This window comes from Nematolebias whitei, chromosome 4 (genome assembly GCF_014905685.2).
Source record: "Nematolebias whitei isolate Nwh7 chromosome 4, NemWhi1, whole genome shotgun sequence".
Taxonomy (NCBI): domain Eukaryota; kingdom Metazoa; phylum Chordata; class Actinopteri; order Cyprinodontiformes; family Rivulidae; genus Nematolebias; species Nematolebias whitei.
The window spans coordinates 23,269,094-23,290,987 of NC_056501.1; the positions used below are offsets into that span (position 1 = coordinate 23,269,094).

At 40.0% G+C, this 21,894-nt stretch overlaps 1 protein-coding gene across 1 annotated transcript in view; it reads left to right on the forward strand.

Moving 5' to 3' along the window:
- LOC119408494 (collagen alpha-1(XXIII) chain) overlaps positions 1-21,894 on the forward strand; it is a 250,608-nt gene that overhangs the window by 170,270 nt on the left and 58,444 nt on the right. Inside the window, exon 3 of the mRNA XM_037675320.1 lies at positions 20,240-20,284. Within this exon, the coding sequence (XP_037531248.1) occupies positions 20,240-20,284 (45 nt within the window). The remainder of the gene's footprint in view (positions 1-20,239; positions 20,285-21,894) is intronic.

The following is a 21,894-nucleotide window of genomic DNA, read 5'->3' on the forward strand; positions in this document are numbered from 1 at the left end:
CTATCTGGTGTGAAAACGACCTTACAGGGTATGTGGCAAGCATTGTGTGATTAGTCAGAACTTCTTATGGTTGTTCATGAAAAGTGACAGCAGTCAGCTGATCTCTGAGATCAGATCTGCTGGCCGAGGGTGTGAGAAAATACCACCATTATTACAACTGTTCCAGCAGAAATGATTAAGTCAAATAATATTCATAGTCAAAAAGCTAATTGAAGAAGATTGGACAGGGCGGATACACCGGCCACTTTCCATAGCTGTGCTGACCGAGCATAGCGATGATGATTGGGAGGGAGTGTGCCTCGGTCGAACAGTGGAGTGACATGCTCCTGTGTCATCTGTTGGAAACAGTGGTGGTCACTTTGGGACAAATTTACAAAATGGCACTTCTGGGTTAATAACAGAAATAGCATATCTTCCTCCTCCAACTCCTCCACTATCAACTTAAACAAGCATTCACTCTGACAATCATGCTGTCTGTGTTGATTCTGACTGCACGTGACGTGCGCTGCAGAGGGAAGATCTATCAGGAGTTCTCCACTGCAGTTTCCTTTGAGTATGAAAAGTCTGTGTGAAAAAGACAGTCTCAGATCACGTCAGCAAGATCTGATTGTTTTTAAGTCTTGTGAAGTAGAATCAGACCTTTATCTGCTATAGCCTCATTTTGAAAAGGAATTTGACAAATGATCCAAAATCTAGTGCAGTTCTTTGGTGGAGATTACAGCCAAGAACTGATTATGAATTCACTTGAATTTACCGCAAATCCTTTTTTTGTTGTACCTTAATTAATGTAATTACATGAAATTGATAAGTTTTAAGTGCAAGAGCTCCCAAATGTGCTGTTTAAGACAAGACTGTTTTTTTCATTAATTCATTCAACCTTTATTTAGACAGATAAATCCCATTAAGCCTCGAGGACTCATTTACAAGAGAGACCTGATTTCAACAAAGAATGTTGACAACAATGGAAAACAGCGACAACAATAAACAATTATAAAAAGACATACAGATTTTTTTATACAAATAAGATGGCAAAGAAAGTAACAAAAACAGCTAGATTATAAGGCGAATGTAGAAAACTAAAAACAGGAACATGTCTGCATTGGTCCTTGCCAGGAGTCCAAAAGATTCTTAAAGCCACTTAGAGAGGTCAAGGTCGAGAGCTTCAGATCTTTTTGCAAGATATTCCAGGAAACAGGAGCGGAGTAGGAGAAGGCCCTTTTGCCTTCAGTCCTCACTGAGGGAACACTGCAGGTAATAACAAGTTTGAGGTGGAACAAATCTGACTGGATGATGTGAAATGCGGATTGCTAAAGCTGGAAAGCCTTATCAACTGTTTTAGCTCGACAATAAACAACTGTGTCATCAGCATAGAAATGTAAGGATACATCAGGGATGATCTGACCTACGTTACCTATGTAGATTGTAAAGAAGGTGGTTCCTAAGACGGAGCCTTATGGTACACCATTGTTGACTGTTAAATAACTGGAGGAAGTATCATTATGTTGAACACATTGCCTCCGATCTGAGAGACAGTTAGAGAACCAACCAATGGTGTGATCTGAGAAACCAATTTCTGAGAGCTTATGACACAAGATGTTATGGTCCACAAGATATTGTGAAAGATGTTATGATGTTATTGCAACTGATCAGTTGTCTTCCTGAAGGCAATACAAGAAATCCATTTGAAGCAGTGACTAAATCATGGTTTACATGCAAGTGCTTTTGCTAAATGTAATTGTAAGGGGCCAAAATAAAACCACTTTTCAACAGTGGTGTTGTTCAGTCACTCACCAGCTCCATCTTTAGGATTTTTCATTTAAGCACTGAGGAACAAGTCGTATTTAGAAGTAGTAAACGAAGAGGGTCTGTGTGTGTAGGCTGAGGTTGTTGTGTACCATATGTCATGGGGTGAGGATGGGATTGGGTGATGGTGGGGAAAGACGACACCCTGACAAGTTGTGTTTACGAGGGAAGAGAGCATCGGGGACAACTGTCGGCCACTTTGAATATGAGACAGAAGGGGAGTGAGAAGGAGGGAGCCTGGGAGAAAAGTTTTTAAAAAAAAGAACACGTCAAAAATCAGGCAGGAAGACGTGACTGGGACACAAAAATCATGTGCAGCCTGACACCAGGTCTTAACTCGTTGGACAGACTGAGGAAAGTAGAGAAATGCAGTGAGAGGAGGAAGAAGATGACACAACCACTGTAGGCTTCGGTATAAGTTTGTTTTTGAACGGAAATGTGAATGAAAATTTGTTGGGGTCATAGGTGACATTTGTTGGGCTACAGTGGTAGATTTATGGGCCCCACCAACTAGAAGGCTGTAGGTCACATGCTGACTTTATTACACGCTTTAACCATCACACACACACACACAGAAAATAGGGATGCAGACACAGAATATCCTCCTTCTGATGCCAGGTCATGTGTATTTTGGTTCGAGTAATAGATAAAGCAGGAAATAAGGCTCATCTGCCATGTGTGTGTGTGTATGTGGATGTTTATTTAAGTCTGCATGCGCACCATCTGGTTTTGGGGCGATCCATAACCAGTATGATGAAGATGGAGGACATGCGACACTGATCAGTAAAGAAACAAGCTTTCAGACGGAGATGAAAGAGCTAAGTTGGATCATATTTCTCTGCATCGTTAATATCTATCAGGAGCGACACAGAATCTAAAACACTTGGACTTGGATGGCTAAGAGGATGAGAACCGAGGAGAATAAAGAGAGAGAGGTTTTCTCAGGGTCACAGCATTGCACTACTTTTTTTTAACCTCATCATCATTTATTATTTTTCCTCACTTTTGCTGTCAGGGCGTAAGAAGTGCTTCATCTCTTGTGAGGAGGTTCAGGCTAAAATAAGTGTTTTTACAGAATTTCACTTTGTATTTATTCTCCAGCTTTATGCCTTCCAATTAAAATGTGTGGATTATTTTATTTCAAAATAAGACACATATTTGTTTAAAAAGCTCCTTAACATGAGTAATAGCCATGTTAGAACGAAAATTGCATTACATTTGTTTTGTTATCGTACCTATTTGACATTTTATATTGTTGTTTTTGAAAAATAATATAGTTTCTGAATTGTGCAAGTTCACACAACCCATTTAAAACAACAAGTTAAATAAAAATGTTTAAATAATTAATTAAAATGACATAATCTTTAAGGTTCAAGGTGACTATTGTCATTTGCATCACATGTGGTACATGAGGTGGAACAAAATTGTGTACTTAAGGTCCCAGTTACACCCAAAAGTATTAATAATATAAACTATAAAAAGAAACAGCATGCAAGGATCTAAGATATATGCTAAACAATAATAATATAATGGTGTATTAAACAGCAGCCTGAACATGAGTCTGTTGTGAGCAGATGAGTATGAATATAGCAGTTTAAGGTAAGAAATCAGCAGCATGGATAATCAGCAGCACATATACAGTGTTTGTCAAATCTCCAATTGAAGTGTCATTACAGTGATTTTTGTGGTAAGAGATTCATGAGCCTAACAGCCTCAGGGTAGAAGCTGTTCCTCAGTCTAGTGGTTCTACACTTAATGCTTCTTAACCTCCTTCCTGAGGGGAGCGGGGCAAAAAGTGTGTGTGCTGGGTGAGTGGGGTCCTTCATGATGCAGGTGGCCCTCTTCCTGCATCTGGAGGTGTAGATGTCTGTGATGGTGGGGAGACTGGCTCCAACAGACTTCTGTGCAGCCTTCACCACTCTCTGCAGAGCTTTACTCTCTCCAGCTGTACAGCCCCCTGTGCCACACGTTGATGCTGGAGCACAGGATGCTCTTCATCTCTCACAATCTTCATGGGTATTTATGAGTCTTTGTGCCGTTCAAAATCCATTTTTTACAGTGATGGTAGACAATCCACTCATCTTATTCCAGCTGTTTTTGCAGCACGCGAAGTGAATTAAATAGATTTTATCTTTTGTTGCATTTCAGTTTTCTACAGCAAATCTGTTTGGAAATTCTTTTAGCAGGAGGTAAATTTGGATTTTCCATATTTAACTTTATTTAAGGCCAGGGTCAGTGCTGTGGTCTTATAATCCTGAGGCTTCAAGTTTGAGCAACCTGTGGCAAACCCTGAAAAAGGAAGCAGCCGAAGAAAAACCAACAAGTCTTGTTCAAGACCTCATTGGTTTATAGCTCAAAAAAAGGTTGATGCTCACAATGCTTCCTTTGTCGGAAAACCCACATAGTGACTTTTACTACGAACCTCCTGTGACCAATTTATGAGGCTGGCACCATTCAGTGAATAAATGTCTAAAACATTTTAAAATCACTAGCTCTTGAAGCAGACGACAAGGGCTGTAAATTGCTTTCAAAGTGACCGCAAAATGATTTTCTGTACCAGTGTATCAGTTTACCCACAACACCAGTTGATCAGGGTCTATGTGGTTCAGTCCAAGAACCTGTCTGCTGATTAAAGAGGCATTAAGGGCCCAGCATACTCCAAAGCCAAACAGTTAACTCGCGGTCACGTGATTGCGGGGAGTGCATTATCGCACACACCTTTTCTAATCCACGAGAAACGACGTGCAGAACTCCTGGGGAACCCCTCCTGCTGCAGCATACATCACCACAGGATTTTTACCACCAGTGTCTCCACTCCGTCCCTGCATTCCCTGTTTGGCCACAACTCTTTCATGAAGAAAGCAACACATTTTTCAGCAGACAGACGATGTCTGCACAGTCTCCATCCAGGAGTTTTGGGCCATTTGACTTATTTTGTGTGTTTAAAGAGACGTACAGCTGAATGTCAGAGCACATTTCTACATTGACAAACACCCCCCCAAACTTCTGACCAGTTACACAATACTTTGCACATACTCCTGCAAGGAAAAGTTCACCCCAAGCCTTGTGTTGAGAAGGAACAGGCAAAGCTCTGAGAACAAAATGATACGATTTTCAACTACCGGTACATCAATGAGAGGTGATTTTTGTGGCTTCGGATGGAGTATGTAGGGCTGTTTTAGCCTTCAAGCAGTTTTCTCCTCTTGACCTGAAACCTAAACCATCTTGAGACTTTTCTAGTAAAGCAAAACACCAGTTTCAAACTTTAATATGTTGTCAGGTTGTGTGCTTTTTTTTGGTAAGACTTTTTGGTATGATGTTCTTTCTGATATCCAAAAGATAATTTAACGTGAAGAGGATAGTTTGGCTCTTTTGTACTTGGGTTCTGTAAAGTATTTATGTGCATTGAGTATCTTTCCTGCAGTAGACAGCAGTCAGAAGGATCTCAGTTTGGAAAATCAGAGAAATTCTCACAGGAGAGTCAAGCAAATGGCTATTCAAAGCTACGATTATTTTGGAGCAAACTTACACCACCTAAAACATCTCTTATTCAAATACTTTATAGCTGTTAATAATCATATTTACAGCTTAACACTTTTTCATAAAATCTTCTTTACATTTTTGCAGTTTTCACAGCCAAATGCTGTACATTCAGTGTTTCTATGCTAATTCTGCTAACTATGCTAACTGCATGCACTGTGGTATTTACTGTAAAACCCCCTGCTAATCAGATGAGTCTACTTCTCTTACCATCAGCTTTTCATCCTTGTCCAACTCAAGCAGATTTTCTTCTATCACAACAGAACAAGGCACAACTTCACATATTTTAATCTTTACTGCCCATTGTTATTTTGGGGACTAAGAAAATTAATCTCAAGTTATGGTTGATGTATGGAAGGACACAATTTGGATTTTTGTGCAAGTAATTATGCTAAACCACACGTATGAGTTTTGTTGCATCCTTAGGCTTAGGTATGCGGTGAATGAATTTAGATTCTGTTGCTGTTGTTACTTCTTGCCACTAGATGGTGCTGCTGTGGTAGTGTAGCAAGAGAGACGATGCAGAAGAAGAATGAGGCTGGATGTTATTCTATAATAGCACGGTTACTGTAATAATGTTTGTGAGATTAATCGTTGTCTATTTTTTCATTACAACTGCCACACCAATGTTTAGTTGATAAGATATTGACAATATAAATTGATGTGTCATTCAAAATGACTACGATATTAAAAACATTAAAATGTGTTTCTTGAACGTCTTAGAAAGTCAGAGCTTGTTTTACTTTTGATTATTTTAGAAGGAGGGAATGTGTTTTTGAATAGGCCCTGTGATGTGTAGCTCGCTCCGCTCTCCCGTGACTGTGACTTTTATGTAATACTTTTTTAAATGTTTTGTTTAATGTACTCTAATTTGGGTAGTTTATACTGTAATATCGTATGCATGTTTACCTGTACCTGATCACATGATTTTTAATCAATTCATCAAGAATCTAACTCTCAGAGCAGTAATGACTTAATTCTATTTGTACATTTTATTTTACCTATCATGGCTTTATAGTTTTTATTTTACAAATGTATAAATGCTGAGTGACGCTATTTTTTGTGATTCTCTAAAACAAGTTTGCTTTAATTTATTTTACTGTAGGTAAGATACCACCCTTCTTAAAATAAAAATAAGTGTATTTGTACAGTCTAATTCAGATACGCTGTGCAGAAACTTTTCCCGTGCCTTTCTTTACATTTGTCCGCACGCCGGCGAGCTGGCAATAAGGCGGGAGTTTGGACTGTAGTCCAGAAGAAGCTGAGGTTTCTTGGCAGGAGCTTGGTACATCAGGAGAGCAAACTCCTGCTTCATGTTGGGTGTGAAGAATAAACTCCATTGCATCAAATGGTAAATGTGTATATGGAGGGAATGATGTTGACATGACTAATTTGGATGAAGCATTTGATGAGTGCATACTGCAAGGTCAACCACAAGGTTGCTTTGAAATGAACACCCACAGAGAGATGTGATTGGTTGAAGGTGGCGAACAGGACACATCTTTGTGTTGCAGCTGTTGGAGACTCATCCATCAACACAGTTTGGCATAAAGAGCTTCAACTCAAATGTAAACAAACATTTGTATGTTGTTTAAGGTTCATAAGGTGGTTCTCATACATTTGCACAGAGAAATGCAAATACTTTGATGGATAATTTATTGAAAATTACATTTTACATCAGAGGTGCTTGAATGTAAACTCGGAACAGGCTGAAACATCAGACTGATCCCAGTCCATCACCGGCTGGGTCTAAAGGCTCGACAGACATCTCAGCCATCTTCTCCCTCCAGGAACCTGAGCAGCTGATTGGACCACAAGAGGAGGCCACTGACCGGATAAAGTGACAATGACCCCCCTCCTTTAAAGTTCACTCCGTGGCAAGCCTGCACCTGCTCTGGGGACCAGCTTCACAACACTGTTAGCAATACAACACACAATTATAGTTAGGTCAACACGCTGCTCTCAAACGCCACAGTAATGGAGGAGTTTATTTTAAACCAGTCACATCACAGCATTCAGAAATCTTCAATGCTTAAAGTTGTGTAAAATGATAGCTCCCTCCTTCAACACACCAACTTAGAAATAAACATTTGATCATCCCTAAAAGGAGCAGCCTATAAACACGTTCTAAAATTCACACGTTTATGAGTTATCAAAGAGGCAGCAGCTCTGATTCAAGTAACAGAGCTGAACTTGTGTCCCGACGGCAAGATTTTGCACACCGTTCAAGCGAAGGCGCCACGGTTGCTTGGTAAACGGTGCCGTGACCTCATAAACCTGAGGGTGCAGGTTTAAGTCCAAGTTGCCACAGGAAACACATCCAGCACATACTGCCAAATCTCATAGACGTTCGCTACCTGTGGCAGCCCCTGCTAAAGGGAGCAGCCAAAAGAAAAATAACAAAAACAATAAAAACAAAAGAATGGTGGCCAATGACAGGAAGGATTCATTCAACCTTTGTTTATACAGGTTAGTCTCATTGAGCCTCGAGGACTCATTTACAAGAGAGACCTTTTAAGGATAGGACCAACATACAAATTCCAACATTTGGTGAATGAAATGCGTATTGGCTAACTTTGATGATATAACTACCGGTATTTGTCTAAGTTGATTGATTTAAGTATTGTCAAAAGAGCATTTCATGCAGAGATGCCATGAAGCAGAGGGCTTTGTTTCTGAATGATAGAAAGGAAGCTCCAACCAAAGTTATTGAGCCATCTGAAGACCTTCAAACTCTCCTGCCACCCTGGAGTGAACTCCTTCCACATGGTACAAGTGTTTTATCTATGTGGCTGTCTTGGTATTCCAAAGAGTCCACCTGCAAAATGATATCATTAATGAGCAACCAGAAATTTGGTTTTAAACGCCTTAATTTTTGTTATGCTAAGGATAACCTGCTGTTTGTCACATTACAAAGACAAGGAGCCTTAAGACCACTTTAAAGTCCTTAAACCAGTTTGTCTTTCTTGTTTTGTTTGCACATCTGGTCACATCGCACATCTGTAGTCCTTATAGCAAAGTTTATCTAGTCGTATTTAGTCTCTGCTTAGAGCCGACACTTGAGTAACAAAGGGGTGTAATTGGTCCTTGGATAAGTGCTCGTTGTTTGGCCGCACATTAATAACAGCAAATTAGTGTTTCTGAAGGAAAAGCTGCCCAATTCTCACCATTGTTGTAGTTGTACCACTTTTTTCATACTGTTGGGTTACAATTACAGTTTGCCTACACTTACCTAATCAATCATTCTGTTAAGTGATTGGCTCAGGGGTAATACGTCACTGCCATAAGTAGGTTTCATTTATTTCACATCTTTATTTACTGCACCCAAAGTGGATTTGCAGAAGGGCTTTTAATTGCTCCCAGATCATTGTTAGCTGTCAAATCTAGACAAATGTGTGGTTTTGGTGAATGGTGGATTAAGGAAAGCAGCGAAAAGGTACAGTGTGTCAGTGTTTGGTTATGTGGTGGAAATTAGGGAAAGAGATTAGTTGTTTTTTATTATCTTACAATTCTGCAAGCCCCTAAAGCATGAATGGTTGAGTTTAACATGTCATTTAAACATGTGTCATTCTGAGCCAAGTCACAGTTTTTTAATCTGCCATGAGACCATATGATATTGTGCAGCACATGAACTGGTTGGTGCATGGCTGGCAGATCTGAGATTTTATGTTCTCACCTTCTTTTCTAAAGAGCCTGTAATTTGCCTGTCTGCTTCGAGGGTCAGAAGAGATGTGAAAGAAACCAGACCAAGACAGCTTTAGGGAATGACCAACAGAACAAAGGTTAATGGACCTGCAAAGTATGAGCGAAGCTTTCGATAATGGTGGACTTGGATTCCTCTTGGCTGAAACCAAGAGGTGGTGTGGGATTTTGGTGTGGAGGCCATGGAAAAATATGGGACTCTTACCAGAGGAGTTATCAGGGTTAGCACTTTCTTTTTGAACATTCACACCATGTTTCCTGAAACATAGCCCACACATTATACTATTTTACAGCCACGCATACACAAACACTGCAGTTTAAAGTCATTGTGATTATTGCACTTTTCTCTTTATGCCTTTACAGTTACAGCTCCCACCCTCTCTAGTCTTACTGGGTTTTCTCTGGTTTTCCTCTAACATGTTCCAGAACGTCAAACTGAAACCACATTTTGTGAATGAATAAAGCACACACAGATAAAAGGCCTTTTTATCCCCTCTCAGACCGCCATTCATTCAATTTAATGTTGTCTGGCCCTGAGCAAAACCAACACTTCAAAAACTCATTGTGAAATTACCGTTCTGCAGATTGATGCTGTTGAAGTTCATCACGTTAAAAAGCCTATTAAAGTTTACTGTGTGTAATAATAGAAAAAAAATTTTTTATCCAATCGCATTAAAAAATGACTATGATGGCAAAATTTGTTCAAATATCCTTGCATTCTGATTCAGGGCATCCATCTTCGTTTTACACGATATTGTCGCTAGATTTTCCTAAAATCAAACCAGAAGTGCAAAATTCACAATTCAATTCAGTTCAGTTCATTTATATAGCACCAAGTCACAACAGGAGTCGTCTCAGGGCACTGAACAGAAACATTCATATATATATGTATATATATATATATATATATATATATATATATATATATATATATATAAGGCCAATTAATAAAGGTTATCTATCTAAGGAAGCCAGCAGATTGTGATGAATAGTTAGTTTGTCGCAGTCTCCCATCCTGAGCAAGCGTACGGGCAACAGTGGAAAGGAAAAACTCCCTTTTAACAGGAAGAAACCTCCAGCAGAGCCAGGCTCAGGACGAGCAGCCATCTGTTTTGACCGGCTGGGGTTTGAGAAGACGGGAAGGAGAAACAAAAACAAAGAATGGCTGGTCTAGGTGTACTTCCTATAGGAAAGATTTAAAAAAAGTTGATATAAATAATTACAAATACAAACAAGTAGAGTAGAGCAAGTACAGACAGCAGCGGAGTGAGGAAATGTGGTCAGTTTGTCCTCCCGTTGTCTAAGCCTATAGCAGCATAACTAAGGGATAGCTCTGGAAACGCAAGGCAACCCTAACTATAGGATTTATCAAAAAGGAAAGACCGTCTTAAAAGTAGTCAAGGTGTCAGCCTCTCAGACTGAAACTGGAAGTTGGCTCCACAAGAGAGGAGCTTACTGATTCCTGTAAATCAGCTCTTCAGTGTGTTATGAATGTAAATTAAATACATAGGTTATAAATAGGTTATATTTTGAACACATGAAAAACATCATAGAAGAGGAAGGTCATTTATTTTCTGTGACATATTGTGGTTAGAGTAATTAACCTGGTAGATGTTCCTAATGTTTGACACTGTGCATTCCTGAGCTGGCAGCATTTTTGCTCCTGGTAAACAAGTCTTTAACTATACAGCACTGCTACAGCCCCTCTCTGATTGCAGAAAGAACATAATGTTGACTTTACTGAGCTGCAAAGCTTTATTTGTTCCAACAAATGACCACCCAGCCTGACATGGGCAGCTGGTTACAGGCATGACAGACTCAGGCTGCAGTATGATGTGCAGAGGCTGAAATTTAAAAACAAATATTAACTTTAAGCTTTAGAGCATATTGGATGAATGGAACCTGTAAACTTGCAGAAAATGCTCATTGCAACTCAATGAGCTGAAAAGAACAACTCTCCATGGCACAGGAGAAAGCTGCCAAACAAAATTATGAATGTTTTGCTTCACATAAATGTTTCTACCACCTACATGCACATTTATTATTAAAATATATGTTTGTAATTACCAGAATTACTGTGACTCTAAACAGGATAATACTTGCGGTAACTGTAACTGATCCATTTGTTTTGTAAGCACATTACAAAATGAAATTAGCATTCCTTCAAGGTTCAGTGTTCTTTATTGTCATTCACATCACATGTAGCACGTGAGGTGGAATGAAATTGTGTACTCAAGGTCTCAGTTACACCCAAAAATAACAATAATATAAAATATAAAAAGAAACACTATATAAGGATCTACGACATACACTAAGATATACACTAAACACTAATCATGTAAAATAACACGGTATATTAAACGGCAGCCTGGACATGAGTAGTGAGTAGATGGGTAGCTGTCCCTTCATCATGCTGCTATAGCCTTAGACTGCTGGAGGATGAACTGACCACATTTCTTCCCTATACTGCTGTCTTTACTTACACTGCTAAACATGTTTTGTATTTGTAATTATTTTTTCTATCCTTAACATGTGTTTTTTGTCTTTCATGTGCACCTGGACCTATACCTGGACCTACCATTCTGTGTTCGTCTCTCCTTCCTGTCCTCTCAAACCAGCCGGTCAAAGCAGATGGCCGCTTGTCCTGAACCTGGTTCTGTTGGAGGTTTCTTCCTTTTTAAAGGGAGTTTTTCCTTTCCACTGTCGCCACTGTGCTTGCTCAGGATGGGAGACTGCAATGTAGTGAAGATTCAACGAGTCTGCTGGATTCCTTAGATAGAGAACTTTATTAATTGGCTTTTATGTTTGTGAATGTTCCTGTAAAATACCCTGAGACAACTTTGTTGTGATTTGGCGCTTTATAAATAAACTGAATTGAAATGAAGTGACTACACCATGGTACGGTATACGTTATGAATACAGAATGAATACATCCTTGAAAGAATGTATATCACCCAGTGCCTTGCATCCCTGCATTTTAAACAAAGATCTTCCATGACCTGCCTCCGTGTGTTGGGGATCACTCTCAGCTACTCACCCACAAAGTTTAGCTCATCGTCTGTAAAAAGTACAGAGTTATAGCCTTTTATGTGTTTGCTAAAGCTAATTAGCCATGAAAGGGCCATCTTGAATTGGGTTGACTCCAATATTTAGTCAGTTGTAGATAAACATCCAATGATTTTTGTTATTTAGAGAGTTTCTTTAGAAATCATCCATTGATTCATAAGATCTTTTGCTAACAGACAAACAGGGTTGACTCCAACAGATAAGGCTAAAGTTTTAAACAAGGATCTCACACGAGCTGTAAGTGCTTGGATTATGTGACGGGGATGACTTCCACCTATTACCACACCAAATTATAGCTCTTCTATAAAATACTGATCATATTTATTAAACTGACAAACCTATAATCAGTTTGTTTTAACAAAGGACAATTAACTGAGGCAGCAACCTTAAACGGGTTTGAATTCAAAGGTTAATCAGTTGTAGATGTACTTCTAATGGCTACTTTTCAAAAAGTTATTTTCATTCTGTCTTGTGCATTGATTAATTATCCGTGAGATATTTTGCTAACAGACAAACCGTAAAACAATAACACTATGACAGAAAACTGCATGACTCAACACCTTTTATGACCATAGGGGATAACAAATGTGATGTTCAAGGTGATTTTTATCTACAAATTGGTACATGTGTGCATCACATGTCCAGGCCCTCGTCTAATAAAGCAGGAGTCAAAGTTTCAGTGAAACTTTTAGTTGTCTGAACTGAGCTGAAGACATCAAACAGACATATGACAAACTTTTCTCTTTAAAATAATGTTCTTTCTGTGTGAATTGAAGGAGACACTGAAGTTTGCTTTAGATTTGTAGATTTTTAATGCCTTTATTTGGATCCAGACAAAAAAATGAGAATATTGCTACCTATGAGACAAGACATGTCATTAACTGAGCATCACCTTGGCTGAAAGTTTTTTTTTTCTTCTGGGTGCTGGATGCTCTGGTCCACTTCTTCTGGTATATGTTTTCATTTCCTTGGCCTGGCTGATGCCGTCTGTGTTTTGCGAAGGCGCCCTCACCCACTTTTGGCTACATCTGTGTTGCTCAGATGTGTCGCTTCCTTTTATGATCTGCGACCGACACTTTAACTTTGTTTCAATACCAGCCTGCCACGCAAGCAAACCGCCTGCCACATAAAGTGCTAACTGCAGAAAACCAGCTCCTTATTTCCGTTCATGTACCCACAAAACGAAACCCTTTAAAACAGAAGCCTTTATTTTGCCAAATAAATGCAGGAGTGACAAGATTTTTAGATAGATGATCTCGATTAGAACCTAATCGTGAATATAGCAAACTGGACGCTTTGTTACTCAAACGCAGATCAAAAAGAGTGTTTCTTAACTTTGACTGAGTGTGCCAGGATAACTAAATGCTCATCACTCTTCTCAGGTCATAAAGGGGACATCAACACATTCTCCAAGTCTTTCTGTCAAGCTATGTGAGAGAAGCTCTGAGCAGCCACACAAAACTGAAAGCAGAAGATTCTTATTACTCAACTACAGTAGATGAGCTTCGTAAGAGCAATGTTTACTGCCCTGCATTTCTCTCCGACCGCATTTCAACAGTCTGAAGCCCCTTTGCATGACACTTTCAAGCTGGGCTTGAGATGCCTTCTTCCCATTTAGTTGTAATGATCAAAGAAGGAATGTCAGGGTTGACGTTAATCCACCAACGTTACACTTCTGAGTCAACATTAGAGGTATCAGAGCTGAAAGTATACTGTATGTGTGAAGGTGTGCAGTTTAACTGATTTGCACTGATTCACTGGTGCACACGTGCACGATGCGATTGGATCAGCAGATCTGCAGTTTGAGGAATAAATCACGAACGCTAGATTGCATCACATATCTGTGCCAATAAATACAGTTGTTTTAATTCTTTTGGTAAATAGTCTGCAAGCAGGTTTGTTTCTATGTGTGTCCTCGTAAATAAATAAATAAATAAATAAATAAATAAATAGTGTAGTTAGGTTTGTGTATGAAGAACAAATCCCCTGTAATTACCTTGTTTATTAGACAACTTTCCTTCTGGGGGAAACTTCTGCAGTTTAGTCATGTTATCTTCCCATCAGCGATGCCTACAGTTCAGGAAAAAAAAACAGCAGTAAGGCTGGTAACAAATAATTTAAAAGCATGAACAATAAGGAAGATAAGATCTTGTTGAATTAAGCAGCTATTTGTCTTGTGTTTGAAGCAATATGCTTCTGGATAATGTGATGATGATGAGGCACAAAGGTTTATTGATGAAGTGTTTGGGATGGACAAGATACAAATTCATAATACAGCCTGGTCCATACCTGATGGGAAACTGGTACATGATGGGTTCTTACCTGGTCCTTTCAGAGTACAGCACCAAGTACATAACTGGTACATAGCCTGTAAATATCTGGTATGTCACTGCAAGTATTGGCACATAGCTGGTACATGGTACCTGGCTGTGTTATATTGCTTCCAATGCATGAAACCTCCAACTAACACTGAACTTCCACAGGTTTCCTTAAATATATATATGAACAAATTTAACTTTATATACCCCTCATTGCCTCTGATATGTATCCCATCAGTGAATCTAAAGCACAGATTATTAGTCTCTATAGAATGATTTGTTTGATGAGCTTTGTAGAGATCTTGTAGAGTGCTGTATGAATGTGTGTGTGGAGGTAAATGAGGGCACAGATGGGGTTGTCAACTACTTTGCGTATCTTAATTAGATAGAAAGGTGCTATATAAGTACAGTCCATATAAAAATCTCTTTCTGAACCAATATAGTCGTTAATGAGTATTTTGATAATACAAGGCTTTCCAAAGCTGTAGATGTGTTACGAGACACAACAGAGCTGTCTTTGTGCTAACACAGAACTAACTCCTAAACAGAAATCAAACGACTTCGGTGCCAATGCCACTACATTGCATATTATTGAGTTGAAATTGCAGAAGAACACATTGTCGTTAGATTTGTCTGTCTGATGTTAATGCAAAAAGAGAGTCATCTTGACGACTGTAGGCCCTTTGTGTCAATGGTTCTGACGGAAAACAGCCGTCCTTTTTCTGTTTAATTTCAGTCAACCGACTGAACCAACTACGAGACTGATTCAAAACCCGTCTGAGCTTCTGAACCCCGTCCGACTCGGTGGCAGGGGGAGATGCAGGGCAGCTGGAGAACAAACCTTCGCCATGTGAATCGCATCCGCCGCCTCCTTCTCTTTGCGTCACTGTTTACATCCACAGCATGTGTCCCTCGTCTTCCTGGAAGAAAGGTTGAGCAGACGAATGACGACAGATCAGGAGACAGCCGGGGAGATGTTGTTTTGTTTCAGGCAGAGAGGCTCAGCAGCTGTCACTTTGTAACGATGAGGGGAATCCTCACAGACGAATCATTAGAGAGCAACGTTGGTGCAAGTTAAGATAAACTTACTCATCTCTGTCCTTTCTGTTTGTGTGCTATAGCATCTCAACTACTATCATCCAAATGTGGGGCAGTTTGAGTCCATCAAGTTGTCCAAATATATTCATGGCATGTGGTCTGAAACTTAGTATCTATGATTGTAATTAAAAGAGAAAAGACATTCAAGGATTCAAGGATTTTCATTGTCGTTCAGATCACATGTGGTACATGAGGTGGAACAAAACTATGTACGCAGGGTCCCAGTTACATCCAACAAAAATACAAATTGTAAAGAAAAACATTAGTAAGATCCGAGTCATAAACTAAAAATATACTACATTCACTAAACTAAGAATACACTAAGCACTAACAGTACAAAAACAATGCGCCAAAACAACAGCAGCACAAACATGAGTCTGTGTGAGCAGATGAGGATTAATTAACACAGCAACATGAAACAATCAGCAGCATGTGATCAGCATCATGGATAGTCAGCAGCACATATCAACGACCAAGTGGTATCACAGTGATTTTTCCTGGATAGAGATTAACAGCCTCGGGGTAGAAGCTGTTCCTCAGCCTGGTGGTTCTGCACTTAATGCTCCTCAGCCTTCTGCCTGAGGGGAGCGGGGCAAAAAGTGTGTGCTGGGTATGTGGGGTCCTTCATGATACATTTATCTGCTCCTGGGATTTTTAAAGTAAATACTGAAAAACAAACAAAAAAAAGATAAAACAAGGCAGAGAACATGTAGAAGCTCACTGCCTCCAGCTAACATGGAAGCAAAAAGCTGATCTTCACTACGTTCACCCCTAAACATTCATCCCTTCCTCCTCTCTTAAATTAGATTTTCCTCTGTTGCAGAAGGATCAGGAAACAAGCAGCGGTAGGAGCGTGGAAGTGTGTGTGTCTGTGTAGATTGACAGACAGATGGATGTAAGTCCTGTGGTTGTGCCTTCGAAGTATCACATTCTCCTGTTTTCAGCTGATGCCTTATTGCTCCCAGTTGTTGCTTTAAACAAAGTGGAGCCTGAAATAAGGAGAGGTTGAGATGGCCGCTTCACAGCTTCAGTGCTTTGTTTCATGGAAGCACTTTTTCTTTGGAGAAAAAAAAAGTCATAGTTTTTAAATCAATTTGAGCTATGAGAAACATAGAGATGAGTGCACAGGCCAGAACACCGGTATGAATATTTGTCGAGATTGTGCGAGAGGCTGTTTACCGAATTACGTTGAGTCAAAGCAAATCCTTTCTTCTTTCTGGTTTTTGACTTTTCCAGTGGTCATAAATGGTCCTCAGAGGAGGCTCCTTGCAAGGCTGCACTCCTTTGACTAGATGAGTTTGTGGCCCACATACAGGGAGCGGCTATATGTGGAGCTAAAGCTACAGCGCTTCAGGCGAATGTATAAACACTACACTACAGTGGAGTTCACATGGAGTTCATTGTGTGCTCTGTAATACCATCCTGTTCCCCGACTGCTACATGTGTTCTGCTGAGCCAGTCTGAGTGTTCGAAACTGGAAGAAACAGACAACCTACCAGATCATGATATAACTCTTTGATTTGTGGAGGATTTTCATTCTTCTTTAGTAAGTTTTAATCAGTTTGGAGATGACAACGCCACCCACAGCTGATAAGAACCTGACTTTACCACATATTTCTTTTATTCTCCTACGATCGTATTCCTTTTTCACTTCTGTTTTCCCCCGTAACACCCAAACATGTGTTTCACATTTTGCCATATTTGGCCACTGAGCAGTAAAATGGTCTTTTGATCACGACGGCCCTGAATCTTTAGAAATGAAGATGGAGGGAAAAAACAAATCATCTTTTGCTTCTTAAGAAACAGTGTTTCCCGCAAGCAGCACACACTCATAGTGGGCCAACAAGTTTGATGGTGATAAGATGGTTTCAGGAGTCCGCCCTTTCCGCCGTCGACTCCTATGAGGCAGCCATGGCCAAAGTGATTCAAAACATCATTCCAATAATCCATTGCTGGATTTTATACCTGGATCACTGAGCATGAACTTTGATGTTTTGAACCACTATGTGAGTGTGCTGCTTGTGGGACTGAGTTTGTTGGAGCTCCTCGAACTGATGAAGTCCTTTGGTTGATGGATGAAACATTTAAACAAAAACATGAAACCGTCCAGAGGACCTGACTGAACTTTGTTGGATTTAACTTTTAGTTTATTTCTCTCCTCTGAAAACAGAACCTAAACTACTTCTACAAATGCTACTTTTCTCTGCTGTTTTCCCCATTAAACCCTCCTGTTGATCTGGTCCCACATTAGTTTGTCATCGCCTACCTGCCCCAGCTCTGCCGCTCAGGACTGATCACACGCCCACGATGCAGTCACGCAGACGACTGCGCCACAAGAGGCTGGCGACAACTCTGCCAACATCCAGACAGCTGCTTTTAGAGTCTCAATTGAAGGTACAGGTGTGGGCCTCCGCTGACCCACACTGTAAATGCCTGTTTGAGGCAAGATCTTAAATCCAACAAATCCAGGCTTGTGCAAAAAAATGGGACAAAATTCATCCAGTAAATCCAACCGGACTCCTGTTTTATCTAAATGTACCGTTCCAAATCACCGTCATGTTTTCCTCCTGAACATGATCGTTGTTACTTTAGCTGAAGGGGTTTCTCCCTTCGTGTTCCCTCTCCTTAAACCTGAAACATTCAGCAGCCTCAGAACACCTCCATTCATCCGGTAACCTGGACGCCGTCCAGTCGAGAACAGCGATAAACTAAATGGTGTCGTGCAAAAGTGGAAAACTTTAGTTTTTTTTAACCTCTAGGACATTTCTGAGAAAGAGTTTGTTTTCTATGCCTGAAAACTGATATACAGTACAAGGAGTCCCATTTTGTCTAGCCACTAGCTTGACTCCTGGAGGAAAACTTCTCCCCTTTTCTTCATACTTTGCATCTAAAGGCAAATGTCACGGCAGATAAAGTATGAAGTATTGATAACTTTTACAGAACATTACTTCAAAATGGCCAAACTATCCTTTTAAATCCTTTGGCTCCAATACTTTTTAAAGTTGCTTGATCTTCCATAAAGGAAGGAAAGAAGGGTTTAAAGTGGGAGCAGAGGAGGGAGAGGACTATGAGGGAGCTCTCTGAAAGCTGGCAGCGTCAGGAAATGATTAAACGGCTACAATAATACCAATAATCGCGATGAGGAAAACATGTTTGCAGCCACAAGCACTTAGCATCAGGAACTCACACCGTTTCCCATTTCGTAATGAAAGTAGGGGACGACAAACATTTGACACCTTACTGAGGTGTTTCAGACCGTGCAGAAACAAGACAAATATTTAGTTACCGTAATTTCTGGACTATTGAGTGCACCTGAATATAAGCCACGCCCGCTAAATTTAAAACAAAAAATGAGTTTGTACATATATAGGCTACAGTTGTCTATAAGCTGTGGGTGTCCACGTTGTAACATGAGCTATTTACACAGAAAGACTTTTTAAACTTAATTAAATTAAATACATACTGGTAACATAGACAAATATATACAGTAAATGAGTAATGAAGTAAATGAAGTTTTCCCGAATCCAACAAAGTTAAGTCACGTCCTCTGGATGGTTTATTTTTGTTCAAACATTTGTCTTATGTTGTAAATTAGAGCTAAAATACAACAAATATCCTCTACTTTTAACTGTAAAACATTACATTGCTGTTGATTAAAACCTGTCTTGATGTCTCCCCAAGCCCATTTCTTAGACTTTTTCCCTGCTTTTAATTCCAACGTATTTAGGAGCAAAGAACAATTTTACACCCTTCAGAGAAACCACAGGTGTCATAATGACTCCAGTAGCTGTTTGAGCACATTGTTTCACTGATTGAAGATGTGGTGGGACTGCTTCTCGGAAAATGCTGTTATACTTTTAATCGATTACAGATTCTTCCACTCTTTTTTTTGCAACGACTTTTAATTTACGTTTGAGGGATTTCACATATGCACATCACTTAAAGATGTCAGAAAAGACAATAAAACACTGCTGTAAAACCACCATATCTGTTGCTATAGGCTCCAGGACCCCACACAGCTGGGATGTCCCTGAAATGTGGATTTTTCCAATGAAACCCAACAAAAACGTGCTCAGCCTGTTATATTCTGTCACGGTAACGCTTTTAGCTTTATTGCTTGTGAGTGTGTTAATGTTTGCTATGTAAATGAGAGAAAACACACTGTGTTGGGCATTCCTCACCTGTTGGCTCTGTTATTCTGCGTTGTTTAGCTCCTGCAGCGCAGTCGCTAAGCTGAAGGGAAAACTTGGATTTTTTTTTTTTTTATCACAAAGCTCTGTGTTTCTTACATTCAGAGCTCTGGTTGTACAATTATCAAGGTTGCTAAGTTACCAGGCTGATACTGACGTAAGCTAAAAGCCGTTAACATGATTCATGACCCTGTAGCAGCGTGAGGCCTGAGATGTATGTCTGCTCACCGGCTACATCATTTCCTACTTCTTCTGTGACGCTCCTGTTATTTATCACAGCTTTGGTTTTTCCATCATTTTACCAGAAAGATTGAGCTTTCCGAAAGTGGCTGAATGCCTCAAATGAAATCCTTTGGTGCCGTTTAGTTGCAAGCGTGCAGCCTTGTGTGTGACCTCGCAGTGCCAGCTCACACAAAGCTAAAGCCAAGCATTCGACCACCAGCAATGAAACCACAAGTGATGCTCAGTTGCTTTCTGCTCCTCCCTGCAGAGGTTTATTCCCCCGTCTGTCTGTTTCCACAGGGCCTCCAGGGAAACGTGGACGGATCGGAAGAAGAGGAGAACCCGGTAAGGAAAACCTGTTTAAATTGTTTATTTCTTCTCCTCCCCTCTTTTCCTTTAAGTTTTCCTTCCTCCCTCCTTTTATTATGTATTTTTCTGTTCCGGGTGAGTTGGAAAGTTCGAGCAGAAGGTTGGTAAAGCCAGTGATCCATACGAGTCGGGTCACTGGATGACGGGCTGCAGCTCGCCTCTCTTCGTACCCATCACGCGCCCAACATTGTGCTAATTTCACCCATGTGGTTGCAGTAACTTCGCCCAGATGTCAGTCCGTCTTGCTGAGCGGTAGCAGCTGCAGCAGAACAGGCCCTAATGAGTCCACAACATCACTACTCGCCGTTATCGAGACGGTTCTTTTCCAAACCACTGAACACTCGTGAAACCAAAACAGTACAAACATCTAAAGCTCGCCCAGAAAAGGGCCTTTGTCACAGATGTTCTACAAGTTTGAGTCATCCAGATTTTAAGTGTTTTTTATTAAGTGTTGACTCAGACGAGCTTGGGCACCACGGTGTCAGAGCGTTGGCTCAAGCTGCAGGGGTGAAGCTGCAGAGGGATGTATGTCAGACAGGAACATTTCCAGTCTGGCTGTGATTCTTTGTATTAGTTACTTATTAGATTAAATTGTTTTTTTCCTAAACATGACATTTCAGCACTACTGAAGTTTGGGTTTCTCATACATTTATAAAGATTTTGGGTGTGTTATAATTATGCAAATGTTTATTTTTTTGTGGTTTTTTTGCAAGTCGGCCTTGTTTCCACACAGAAATGGCAATGTAGGAGTTCCATAATGGTATTTTCTGAAGAAAAAAAATGCTCCAAAGTTTAAAATAAAAATAAAAATTAGAATAAATACATAAATTAAAAATTTAAATCTGCACTTTCATTTTTGAATATATGGGTCAAATGTTATGTTACCCTTTGAAAGAATGATCTCGTTAACCCCACCTGTAACCTAACCTTTAATTGTTTGCTCCGCGCCTTGTTTCCTGTTTTGGGTGTATTCTTGTGGCGATGTTAATGCGCCTCATACAGGTTTGGCATGGTTACTGTAAATAGCAGCAGCAGCTAGCTGTAGCACTTCCAGTGCAGCACAGACCACTTCCGGCAGGAATCTTTTTCAAGATGTCACCAATCAGTTTTGGTGTTGACCTAGCTTAAACTAGCTGTTAGCTCACCCGTCCGGTCAGCATTATACTCTGTTTCTCCAAACTGAGACCATTAAAATAGCTAAAACATGACCTTCCCATAAAACCCCACTCCAAAAGAATGAACTGTCTCTTTTTGTGAAAATTTAAAATCCAATTCTTAGTAATACATGTCAGCGGAGCAACACTTCATTTGTTGATGCAGCAAGTTATTTTAGTATTTGGAAGTGTTTTCTAAATTGCTCTTCTCGTCAGTACATCTCATAAAATCGTGGTCGTGTTGCTTCCTGCTGCAGATGTAAACACGCTCGCACAGCTCAGAGAGCAGCTGGACACAGTTGCTCTTGGAAATTTGCAGCTAAAACAAAGTTTAAAATTGTCCGGAACAATTTACGCTGCAAGTTGTGGTATTCTGGTGAGTATTTATAGCAGGAGAAAAAACAAAAGTAGTGATTCACTCCTGTGGTCGTA